A 12,636-nucleotide genomic window follows, 5' to 3' on the forward strand; every position below is an offset into this window, starting at 1 on the left:
TGTCAAAAGCCTTACTGAAGTCCGAGTAGACAATATTCACTGCTCTTCCCTCATCTATCCAGCCAGTTGTTCCATCTTTGAAGGCAATCAGATTGGTTAAGCATACACTTTGGATGAGGATACAGTTTGGTGTATCCATGCTGACTACTGATCCCTTTCTTATCTTCTATGTGTTTAGAGATGGCCACCAGAAGGAGCCAATCAGAATCACAGAATGTCCTGGGTAGAAAAGGACCATAATGATCATCTAGTTTCAACCCCCCTGCTATTTGCAGGGTTGCCAACCACTAGACCAGGCTGCCCAGAGCCACATCCAGCCTGGCCTTGAATGCCTCCAGGAATGGGGCATCCACAACCTCCTTGGGCAACCTGTTCCAGTGCGTCACCACCCTCTGAGTTAAAAACTTGCTCCTAATATCTAAGCTAAACCTCCCCTGTCTCAGTTTAAAACCATTCCCCCTTGTCCTATCACTATCCAACCTTGTAAACAGCTGTGGACAAGGGGGAGTAGTCCATTTCATCACCTTTCCAAGGATTTGGGATGGCCTGTAGTTCCCCTTTCTTGACATTTTTGAAGGGTGGGGTGACTTCTACTTTCTTCCAGTCCTCAGGAACCTTTCCTGATTGCCATGACCTTTCAAAGATGATTGAGAATGGCCTATCAGTGATGTCTGCCAGCTCCCTCAGCACTCATTACTGCATCCCATTGGGGCTCGTGGACTTGCGATGATTTCTAACATAGTCTTGCTCAACCAGGGGAAATGCATCCTTTCTCCAGACTTTCTGCTGGATCTCCTAGGTCAGGGATTCCTGGGGACTGGCCTTGGTGGTGAAGACTGAGGCAAGGAAGGTGTTCAGTATCTCTTCTTTCTCTGTGTCCTCTGTCACCAGGGTTCCTGCCCTCCTCAGTAGCAAGTCGAATTTTTTAACTAGTTTTTCATTCATAATTTATGTGTTTGCATAAGCCCTTCTTGTCCTTGACATCTCTATCCAGATTTAATTCCAAATAGGCTTTGGCCTTCCTCATCACATTTTTCCATGCTCTGACAGCATCCCTATATTCATCCCATGTGGCCTGTCCCTGTTTCCACTACCTATACATCTCCAGCTTATGTTTGAGTTTTGTCAGGAGTTCCTTTTTCATCCGTATGCTCATTTAAAACTCATTAGTTTCTTTCCCATTCCCAATGCAGTTGATTTATTACTGTTTTAAAGCGGTATTTTACATATTTGAAGGCTATTGTCACATTTCCATTAAGTTTTCCCTGCTTCAGACTAAATAAATACAATTTTTCAGTCTTTCCTAAGAAGTAACGCATTTTTAGGTCTTTGTCTTTTTTGTTTTTCTCTTTTGGAATTCTCTAACTGTTCCAGAAATTTTAAAGGGTGTTGTCCAAAGCTGGTCACACGGTCCCTTTGAGCTTTAAAAGAGCTGAATAGGAACTTTTTACATTTATGGCCAAATGGAAATTTGCAAAGTCCAACTGTAACGTCAAGGGAGATGAGTTCTTGTGATCACATGCAAGTTCAAATTCCATTCGTATAACTCTACTTCCCTCAGCATGCTGTCAAACAATCTTATTTAAACACAACACATAACTAACTACTTAGCTACTTGGATGGAAAATAAATACTGTCTTCTTTTTTTGTTCAATAGTCAGGAATGTTTCTGTTAAAATAAGCATTTCAAAATGTTGATAATTAATGTGTTTTTTATTTCTTTATGTTTTTCAGACATTTCTCTTTTTGAGCTAGCAAACATCAGAATACATTTCATTCATAATACATTGTAAATCTGCATTTTGTACATCTGTATCCCATTCTCTACTTTTGTATATTTAAGTTGATTATGTCCTGTTTAGACTTGCTTCAAAACATTTGGCATAGGATGGAATCAGAGGAAGACACCTTATGGTGTCTACTAGTCTGTTCTTTGGTTTCAGAATGACGTTACTGAGATCAGCAATTTCTGAGCTTGAGGCTCTTTGATGTACAGATTTTGTATTCTGAATTATGTGGAGTGAATGTATAGACAGAGCTATAAACACTGGTTCTCCCAGTAAGAAACATGAAATAGAGTATTTAGTGCCATTTGACAGTGATCTTGAGATACTAGAGCTGGCTACAGAATTATCTCTGTCAGTTTTTCTTGTATAACTTGTAATTTGAAGGCTTTATGAGATAATTTGAAGAGCAAACAACTGCTCGAGCTGGTGTGAACTCAACAATTTGTTCCATGCTCAAGGAATCAATATGCTCTACTAAAGGATTACAGCGTGGTTGGTTTGATAGGTCTGTGGGATATCCAAATGAAACATTCACACAGACTATTTGTTTTGAAGGATAAATTTGAACAGTAAAAGATTCGTTTGTCCCTACTTATTTTCACTTCTAGTATTCCTAAGAAAATGATATTATAAATACTGAAGTTAACTCATGGCTAGTAGTATTTATAATGACATTTTTTGGTAAGATGTGCTGTTTCTCTGACGTCTTATTTTCTGGGGGTAGTATTTTACTTACGTAGTTCCAAGTTAATAGGATGTCCTGCAAATCACAGTTCATATTTGTAAGTATAAGAAAATACAGCTCTTTGACTCACCATTGCTCTGATTTGTATTTTTATATTTTTAAAATGTGAATCCAGTGTTTATGATGAAGTCTGAAATCTTAGCCTTAGAATCTGAAGTACCTTAATTAAGGGACAGGAGCGCTCCGGTTGTTTCAGATCTCAGGCTTACATTGGTATTCCTTAAACTGTATTTAAAGGGGCTACCTTTGTGAATAGGAAACAACTTCAGTTTCTGAAGACAGTCTAGTCTGTTTCTTTTTCTTCAGCTGACCAGCCAGGGTGTGGAGTGGTGCTCAGAGGATTTTTGATCAAAACCCTGTTCATCTTAGGACAAACTAAATACCTGTTTTAGCCATCCACAACTTGCACTGAAAAGTTGCTTAGTGGTCAATTTCAGAAGAACTTGTGTTTGTGTCCATAGTTACAAATGTTGTTTGCGTGTAACATCAGATATAGACATGACCTTCAGAAATTGCCTTAATTTCCAAAATCACATTTTGCTGGATAAATCTAGTATGCAATCAAATATGCTGCGTTTGCACTCTCTGCAGTTTGAAATGCACACAGCCAACACTGTCCAATTAACCGTGAAGGAGGCTGAAGGTTTGAACCTAGTTCTAAGGAACGGCCATTAGCAAATTATACTGTTTGATTTCTTATGTTAAGATATATTAAAAATGTGACGCTTAAGGATTACACACAGAGGACTTTCTGAAAATTACAGAAAAAAAAGTGGTGTTTTTTTTTTTAACTGGACATCTGGCACTTCCAGATGATGTCATCTTATTCAGAAGCGTTGGCCGGATAAGTAGTAAATGGTTGACTTAATTTATACTGTAGTCTGGTTGTTCTGTTATGAATAGAAACTAAAGCTACTGAAAAAATATTTAGTTTGCTTTTTTGCTTTGAAATACCAAAGAATAAGGGTGACCAATAAAAAGGAGGTTTTACGTTTCAGACAAATTTCATAGATTTTTACAAGAAAATTTTGAGATATTTTGTCTTTTTGCCACCTTGGATTCCCTGTTTTTTCATATGTAAAACTCTTCGATCCTGTATTTCCTGTTGTAAGTATTTTGTGCAGGACTTGTGCACCCAGATATTTCTACACAATTACAGCTGAAAGTATTTCTTTTCAGTATTTTAAACCAAAAAAAAGCATTTTTTTCCTCTGATTTTTTCTTTACAATGTCTGATGTAGACATTAGGAAGCAAAAATGCTACTGGTTGTTTGGAGATTATTGATGGGCTTGTCTAATAGTTGAATGGTTTTGCTTTCCAGCAGTGGTGTTCCTTCCCTTACCTATAGCCAGCAGATATGATGGCATTTGATAAGTGTCTGAAAAACTGGTTTCACAACTTGTGATTTTATGTCTACTTAGATAGGAAATAATTGAATTTGATTCGTTCCCTGCTTTGGACTTATTTACAATTTGATAGATGGCTGTAAATACCCATCATCCCCTGAAAGTATGAAAAGTGGTTAAAGTTTAGTAGTTCCATTGCCTTGATACGCTCTTCCTTTTGTCCCCTGCTTCCCAGTGCTTCCCCCCACCTCTTGTTAGGAGTTAACAGAGTAGCACTAGGAAGAAAGCTGCGTCTCTGTTCCTGACAGTGTGTTTTGTGTGGCTTTAATGAGAGAAAGAAGCCATAATATCCAGCCTGGTCTGTCTGAATTCCCCCAGGAAGGCATCAGACAGAAGATAATGTCTGAATTCAGAAATTTCAAGGCCAGGAGACACTGTTATGACCATCCACTAGAAAGCAATATTCGTATGAAAAATTCCCAGTATTTGCTATCTTTCCTACTTTGTCTGACACAAAGAGGATAATAGAAGAGAATACAAAATCACATGCTCCAAATCTGGGATAGATTTTTCAATTATGATCTTTCAGCTTTCAATTATTCCTAAAATACTTCATAGATAATGTTTTCCTAAACTCATTCTCATCATTTTTCACTATAAATGACTCTTTTGTCAATGAATTCCAGAAAAGCGTAGGTTATAATTTAACCTGTTTTAAGAGAGGAACTAAATAAATACTAAATGAAGTATAATATAAATATGGGTATTTATTTATGGGTATCTATGTTCCATATAGATGGAATATCTGCTTGTAACACATTTTATTTTATATTTAGTTATATGATAGATACTTAAAATAGGTATGATAAATAAAAATTGATCAATATTCAAATTATCAGCATAAAGTAAACATATTTAAATATTTCTCATATAAGAGTATTATATTGTCTCCAGAAACTGAGGTTGAGAATTGGCTGAAGCAAATTGTGATGCTATAAATTGTATGTTTCATACTGAAAACAACAAGAGCTTGTAGAGATACAACATGAAATAATTTGTTGTGCGAATAATCATTCATATATGCAGATGCTAAAGAAGGAAAAACTTTTACTACTGAAGGGTGTTTTTCTGCACTATTTTAAATTGCTATAAAGGCTAAAATGCTTTTTAGAGTAAGATCTGTTGTAATACTTATATTCATTGTATTTTAGATATCTGATATCCATGTTACTGGAGAGTCAGAGGACATGTCTGCTAAAGAAAGATTGCTCCTGTGGTCACAGCAGACAACTGAGGGTTATGCTGGAATCCGTTGTGAAAATTTCACTACCTGCTGGCGTGATGGAAGATTATTTAATGCCATCATTCATAAATACAGGTAAGTACTCTGTTCTCTTGAGAAACATCAATTATGACGTTGTAATCTACATGGAGAGACTCTGTGGTTACCTTGCTTAAAAATAGCACTGCAGCTGTGGAGATGACATAGCTCTTCCTGGGCAGTCCTTTGCTTCTTGGAGACATAAGATGCCTTATTAGCCCTTTTGTGTCCCTCATTTCTCAGAGGAGACCCTATGGAACTTGCACAACCTTCAAGGGTCATCTCCAAGCTGTTGAGAAGAGTATACCTGAGGTTCCAGTTCCCTGTCTTCTTCACATTGCCTTTGGTCATACATCGGTGTACAGGCAGGGTTGAGTCAGAGCTAAATAGTGCAGTCCAAATCTGCACTGCTGATTAAGTCCCTCAACTACTGCATAACATGAGATATGCCATATTTCCCCATATTCTTCTCTATTTGACTTCACTCATCCTCTGGAACTTCTACAGTTTCTCTGCTTGGAGCTGAGATGTACTCTATGCCTTCTGGAAAACAACAGGGCATTCTCATGGAAAATTAGACCAGTTGGCTTGAGCACTCACAGAATTAGGAGGGCACTGTTCTTTCTCTCTCTCTGTTTTTGTGACCACACTCTTTAGCACTGATAAAACATTGGTAGCTTCAGGACATGCTAGGTTTACTAACTTAAAATCCACTTAAGATGTCTACCGATGAGATATAGTCTAATTCTAGATTCTAATTAAGAACAGGGGTCTCTTGATAAAATTGACTTTGGCATCAGAGCTCAACAGAAGAACAAGATTTATGATCAGTGCTTTGCTCAGCCTTGCCTATTGTTAGATGTCTCTCTGTATTTATGCATTTCTTTGCTCCTTGCTTGAACAAGGAGGTTTTTGGGTTTGTTTTTTTATAGAACTACACAGAGTGGAGAGTCTTCTTGCCACTGGGCTAATTAGTGTGAACTGACTTGTCCCTCACTTAGAAGGCTTGCAAATTCTAGATTTTATTACAGTGTAAGTGAAGAGTTTGTGTGGTATGCTCTGGGGTATATCATGAGGAAGTTTGAAGGTATGTGTTTTCCTTGGTATAATACTGAAGGAGAGTCCCAAATAAGACGCATCAATTTGCCTCCCTCTGTGCAGATCATCAGGTTCTTGGGATTTCCTCTTGTGAGACTACTTGTCTCATCACAGAAAGGAACCTAGGAAGAACCAGCATGCATGCGATATGGACGCTGAAGTGAAATGGGAGACAAATGAGTTAGGCAGATACATTCAACTCCCCAAGCACTGCGTAGGAAGGCTGTAAGCATGAAAAGTGCTCAGAGTCCCAGGGAAGATAGCTGTGACAGTTCATAACTTTAAGGCAGCATGAAGTTGCATCTGAATCAGTGAATTGTTTTTGACTAATGCTTCTGTACTGGGAAGCCAGTGAGGGAGGAGGTGCATGCCAACAAGAATGTCTTCTTTTAGTAAGGTTGGCAAGGCAAAGGGAAATAACTGAGAAAGGACTGGGCTGTTTTGTTTTGTTTTTACTTCAGGACAGAACAGCTGAAAGAATGAACATAGCACAGATGAGAATCTGAAAAAAAAAAAAAAAACATTTGAAAGATACAGAGGGAGGGAAAGAAAGAAAGAAAAGGAAAGAGCATACAAGATGGAATAATACAAAATATTTCTTAGATCTTTTTCAGAGACTTGTGCCAGGGCTTCTAATGGTGAGCAGCATAGCCCTTACATCTTAGCAACTTGTAGTTGTGGTACAGATGAGTTAAAAACTAGAATTCTGTCCTCTGGCTGTGCAATTGTTAATGTTTTGGGGTATCACTAACTACCTGCAGTTGCTCTGCTGAAGTGCTGTTTTTGGCAGTGTTCTGAGAGTTTCATTCATGGCTTTTTGGCTAGGAAAAACAGGCACCTATGACATGAGTGCTTTGCATAAAGCAGATAATTCAGTGGCTGAGGTTCCCCTTTTGTGCGCTACTATGCCTGTTTCCATTTAGCTCATCCTGTTCCTGTAAACAGATATGTTTAAAATCTTTATCTGATGTTTTTTTGCTTTGAGAGGTCATAGTTCTTGGGCTCAGTCACCTCACTGATGAAATCAATGAGATTCTTCCACTGATTTCATTGAGCTTCTATATTTTTTTTCCTTTGCAGTTTTGTATCATTTAAATAGAGATAATAATTTCCAGCTATTGCTCACAAGATTGGAACGGTCTTTCCAAACAGTTGCCTGATATTTTTAACTACAGTGTTTTATTTCAGAGAACAAAAATAAACTTAGCTTATGCTCATATTTGTAAGTAGGTTAAATACTAACAGAATGCACATATTTCTGGCTGTGGCTCTCCATATGCTCAGTTTGTCTGTTTTAGTAGCTCCCAGACTCCATTTTGCAGAGCAGAGGTGTTCCCAGAAGTTAGGCTGTGTGTCTGCAAATGCTGCTGGCTGGCATGCTCCAGGGCAGAGAAGCTCCAGACACCAGCATGTGCTGAGGACTGTGCAGCTGGAAAGCAGTCTGGCAGAAAATGACCCAGGCGTCCTGGTGGACACCAAGTTGAATGTGAGCCAGCAACAGGCCTTGCTGCAATGAAGGCTAATGGTATCCTGGTCTGCTTTAGGCAGCATTGCCAGTAAATCAAGGGAGGTGATCTTTCCCCTCTACTCAGTACTGGTGAGGGCACAGTGCTGGCCTTCCCAGTAGTGTGGGAAGGATCACAAAAGTGATTAACACTTTCCTATGAGGAACGGCTGAGAGATCTGGGACTGTTCAGCTTAGAGGAGGCTCAGGGGACATCTTATTGATTCAATAAATAGCTGAAGGGAGGGTGCAGAGGACAGAGCTAGGCTCTTTTCAGCGGTGCCCAGTTACAAGTGGCAATAGGCACAAACTGAAACAAGAGGTGCTGTCTGACCATCAGGAAACACTTTGTGCTGTATGGTGGCTGAGCACTGGCACAGGCTGCCTAGAGGCTGTGGAGTCTACTCCTTGGAGATGTCCAAAAACTGCACCTTGCTCTGGGTAACCTTCTTGGGCATAGGAGGTTTGGACAGGATGACCTTTTGAGCTCCCTTCTATCCTTATCTGTGCTGTGATTTTATGGCACAGACAGTGGTATGGATGTGGTGTGGCCACCTCAGAGCATGCCTGTGGGTGTGGAGTGCTCCTGGAGAGCACGTGTGCCAGTCACAGTGCAACGTGGCAGCTCCTCCTGTGCCAGGTACGCTGTGCTCATCAGAGATGCCTTATGAAAATACCGCACAGCTGCCCCACCCTGCACCAGGAAGAATGCCAGCTTACAGCAAAAGCTGAATGAATAAACAGGGATGGGGCTCCTCAGCAGAAATACAACTGCCAACGAGTCAAAGGAGCCGCAGAATCACTGAATCACCAAAGCTGGAAAAGACCTCCAAGATCATCCAGTACAACTGCCCACCTATACCATCAATATTTCCCCACTAAACTATGTCCATCAGTGCCACATCTAAACATATTTTTGAACACAAAGTTGTGCTCATGGCCCTGACACCGTGGCCGATGGGTCTTTCCTGGATGTGTTCTTCAGACCATGAACTATATGGGTCCAGTATGATCCTGCAACTGGTCATCAGTGAGGCTAGGAGATGTCACTGTCTAGTTCTAGACAACAGGGTATTGGAATAGCAGATTATAAATGAATGTATGCATGAGTTTCCAGTGAGTTTCCAATCTTCTTTAAATAATAAGAAAATAATGTTATGAATGACAGAAATGAGGAGGGAAATGTTTTAATTTGAGATACTTGGTCTGTTCTATAACTCATATTGTTTCTCAGTAAAATGTAATTTGTGTAAGAAGGTTGCTCACGTTTTCAGAAAGTTCCAGCAGTCTGTGCTTATAGGGTAAGATAGAAGATTGCTCTTCTGTAAAACCTCAATTTTAAAACATTCTGTAAGTGATTAAATGCCTGGGAAATTAATTGGGCTCCATGCCAGCTTTGAGAACTGCCTCTGAGAGCCCTGCTACAGGCCCTGAATTTTGCTTTTCATAGTTATTCTGTGTGAATATTTGTTTTTACACAGACAGAACAAGTAGAATCATCAACCTAAAAAGTCAGTTTTATTACTAGACTTTATGATGCTTGTTAATTACACACTTTGATTTAAATACATCAGTTTTCAGACTTCTACTGAACTCCATATCTTTCTTTGAATGTGTGATCCACTCCATTATGAAAGGTTACATCTAAGCCCAGCATTTTCAAGAAAATTCTGTTTGTGTCATCTGTTAAGTAACTAGCCTTTTACAGCTTAATTTTTCATTGAAGAGATATTATTTGCTTCAGTGTGTAGTGTTGGAAGAAATGTGACTTCAGGCAGTTTAAAAACTGCGTGCTGTTTTTTGCATGCCATCATATCATACATAGCAAAAACCTGTAAGCCATACTTCAAAGTTGGAGACTGACTTTAATCAGCACATAATGCCCAGATTTTCCCAGAGATATTGCCATGTACATGCTTGGGTCATAGTCTTGCATCTCTAGACAGTAGTCTGTGCTTTAGGTAAATGTGCTTGATTTGTGTTTCCATTTTCTTATGTATGTGCTTTTGTCCCAGGAAGAAGAAATACTCATTTTGTAGAACTGTGTCCTGTTGTTAAAATGTCTAGAAACAGTTGATATCTATAGCTAATGAATGCTACTCCTGTTTCATTAGGAGTTTTATACCGGATTGGACCTAATGATCTTGATTATAGATCTACATTACACTTAAAAGATACATTTGCTTTTAAAACAAAGGACTTTCTGATGAAAAATCAACGAGTGACATCTAAGTAACAAGCTGCTTTTTTTTTTTTTTAACCTCAAACATACCTGAGCCATTGGTGCACAAGAAATGCAGACAACTTCTGTTAAAAAGTCTCTGAAAGTAGAAGAATTTAAGAAACAACAGAAGTAATAGCAGAATTATGTAAGACATATACTTTCATGGCACCTATATACACTTTGATAACAGTGGTGGCTACCAGCACTCAGAAAACACAGGCATGGCTACAGGACCCAATCAGACTACCCGTAATAATTTCAGTGACGATGTAGTGTAGAGGTAGTAAGAGAAGAGCTAACATCAGACACACACAGTAATTGAAAAGATGCATGCACTCCTTTCTATATTATGTTTTCACGTTTTTAAGTTCTAGTCTCAGTTGTTGAGTTTGTCTCAGTGGATTGAGGCCATGCTGTCTGACTTTGTGTTACGTGGAGCAGCATGGCTTGTGCTGAAATACTGCATGTGAGAATACATGTTGACGCAGCCAGGGTCATGCTACAGGAAGGACCAGCAATTAAAGAGTCATAGACCCTTGATCCAGTCTTCTTTATGCTGTAAGTGCAAGATGGGTCCAGTTATGTCTGCACTTTCACTCCTAGATGAGTTTCAAAAGCAACACAAAACAAAGAGGCAATGATTAGGAAGAAAGGTGTGGATAAATTAAATTGTTAAAACTCAGTGATTAGGGCAGGCAGCAATTTGATGAACAGATTGGAGAGTAGTACACACAAGAGGGGGTTTGAGACAGTAATAAGCGAGGTCATTTCATGTAATTCTATACAAAAGCTTGCTGAGACTATGTGAATACTGTAGTATACAAATTTGAGCACTACATAACAGGAAAACTAAATACTAGAAATGTTTAGAGGGAAAGAAAGTGATAATAAGTAGTTCAAAGAGAGGCATCTTGAGCAGAAGTTAGAATAACAAGGTCTGTGTTAAAAGAAAAAAGTGTATGGGTCCAGATGACATGCATCCCAGGTCCTGAAGGTCAATGTGATTGCTAAGCCACTCTCTAAAAAGTTGCAGCTGTCAAGTTCCTGGTCACCAAAAAAGGGAAACGTCCCTCCCGTTTGTAAGAAAAAGGAGAAGGGAGGACACAGGGAGCTACAGGCTGGTGAGCTTCATGTCTGTGCCGGGGAAGATCATGGAGCAGATCCTCCTGGAAGCTGTGTTAAGGCACATGCAAGATGAGGAGGTGATCTGAGACAGCCAGCATGGCGTCACCAAGGGCAGATTTTGTTTACCAGCATGGTGGCCTTCTGTGATGGAGTAGTGGCATCAACAGACCAAGAAAGAGTGACTGATGTTGTCTGTCTGCACTTCTGTAAAGCCTTTGACATGATCACACACTGCATCCTTATCTCTAAATTGAAGAGAGAGGGATTTGAAGGGCCCCTATACGGTGGATAAGGAGTTAGCAGGAAAACTGCAAGCCAGAGGGTTGTGGTCAATGGATCTGTGTCTAGGTGGAGGTCAGTGATGAATGGTGTCCCTCAGGGGTCCATCTTAGGATCAGTGCTGGAGCACCTTTCTTATTAAGACAGACTCAGTGAGCTGGTCTTGTTCAGCCTGGAGAAGAGAAGGCTCTCGGGAGTCCTGATTATGGCCTTCCAGTACTTCAGGGGAGCTTATAAGCAGGAGGGAGACTGACTTTTTACATGGTCTGATAGTAATAGGACAAGGAGGAATGGCTTTAGATTAGAAAGAAGAGGGGAGATTTAGATTAGATATTAGGGAGACATTCATTACTTAGAGCTGTTTCAGCCTTACGCCAGACAGCATGACATGTACATATAGATGGGTGAATGCTGAGCTCCTGGATGGCAGTGTGTATGGCATCCCTTTGATGTTAAAACATGTTGCAGGAGATCAGGTACTGACATGAACACATTCCTTAAGGGGAGGGACAGGGCTACCTCAATTTACAGTAACATGTTGAGCCCTGTGGGGAATGAATGAATGCAAAAGAAAGCCTTAAAATGCTAGGGGATATGTTTCAAATAAAGAGATTGGTTGCATCTGCTAGTTTTGACTTGCTGTTTTGTAACTTGTAATTTATTATTACCCAGCCTTAACAAAAAGAAAATGTCAGCTTGGTTGTGTTCTCCCCTCTATCATTGCTCGGAAATGTGTGTGTTACTGTTTTCAAGGGTTTTTGTTGTGTAAAAGAAACTAATTTGTTATTAAGATGTAGCAATTTGAGAAAATATAAACAGTGTTTGGGATAGTTAAAAATATTGACAGACTTTTGTGTAATGTGATTTGCCTGAGTATGCAAATAGCTGATGATTTCAGAAATGTCGAGTAACCTCAGCTATAGTGTAGTTGGAGGCGCTCTGAAAAATGGTGATGTCTTTTGATACAGGCTGTATTAAAATAGTACTGGAGGCTGGCTTTCAGTTTTAATGTCTTGCGATGTTTTGTTTAGCCTTTGTGGGTACCAGATGGGAGGCTTCCAGACATTTGAAATGGTTATTTTCAGATCTGGACTTAAAAAGATCCTTCTTTATGTTGGATCCTGCTATTGCTGGATCCTACTGCAAAGTAGCAGCTGAATGAAAGGTAACAGTTTTCTTTTTTGGAGTAACTGATAAGAAAAAAAA

General features: G+C 39.4%; 1 protein-coding gene across 47 annotated transcripts in view; it reads left to right on the top strand.

The window, feature by feature from the left end:
* DST (dystonin) overlaps positions 1–12,636 on the top strand; it is a 295,306-nt gene that overhangs the window by 130,120 nt on the left and 152,550 nt on the right. For all 47 annotated transcript variants that reach the window (XM_015284861.4, XM_015284867.4, XM_015284863.4 and 44 more), the window contains one exon: positions 5,091–5,257. In XM_015284861.4, the coding sequence (XP_015140347.2) occupies positions 5,091–5,257 (167 nt within the window). The remainder of the gene's footprint in view (positions 1–5,090; positions 5,258–12,636) is intronic.

Source organism: Gallus gallus, chromosome 3 (genome assembly GCF_016699485.2).
Source record: "Gallus gallus isolate bGalGal1 chromosome 3, bGalGal1.mat.broiler.GRCg7b, whole genome shotgun sequence".
Lineage (NCBI taxonomy): Eukaryota > Metazoa > Chordata > Aves > Galliformes > Phasianidae > Gallus > Gallus gallus.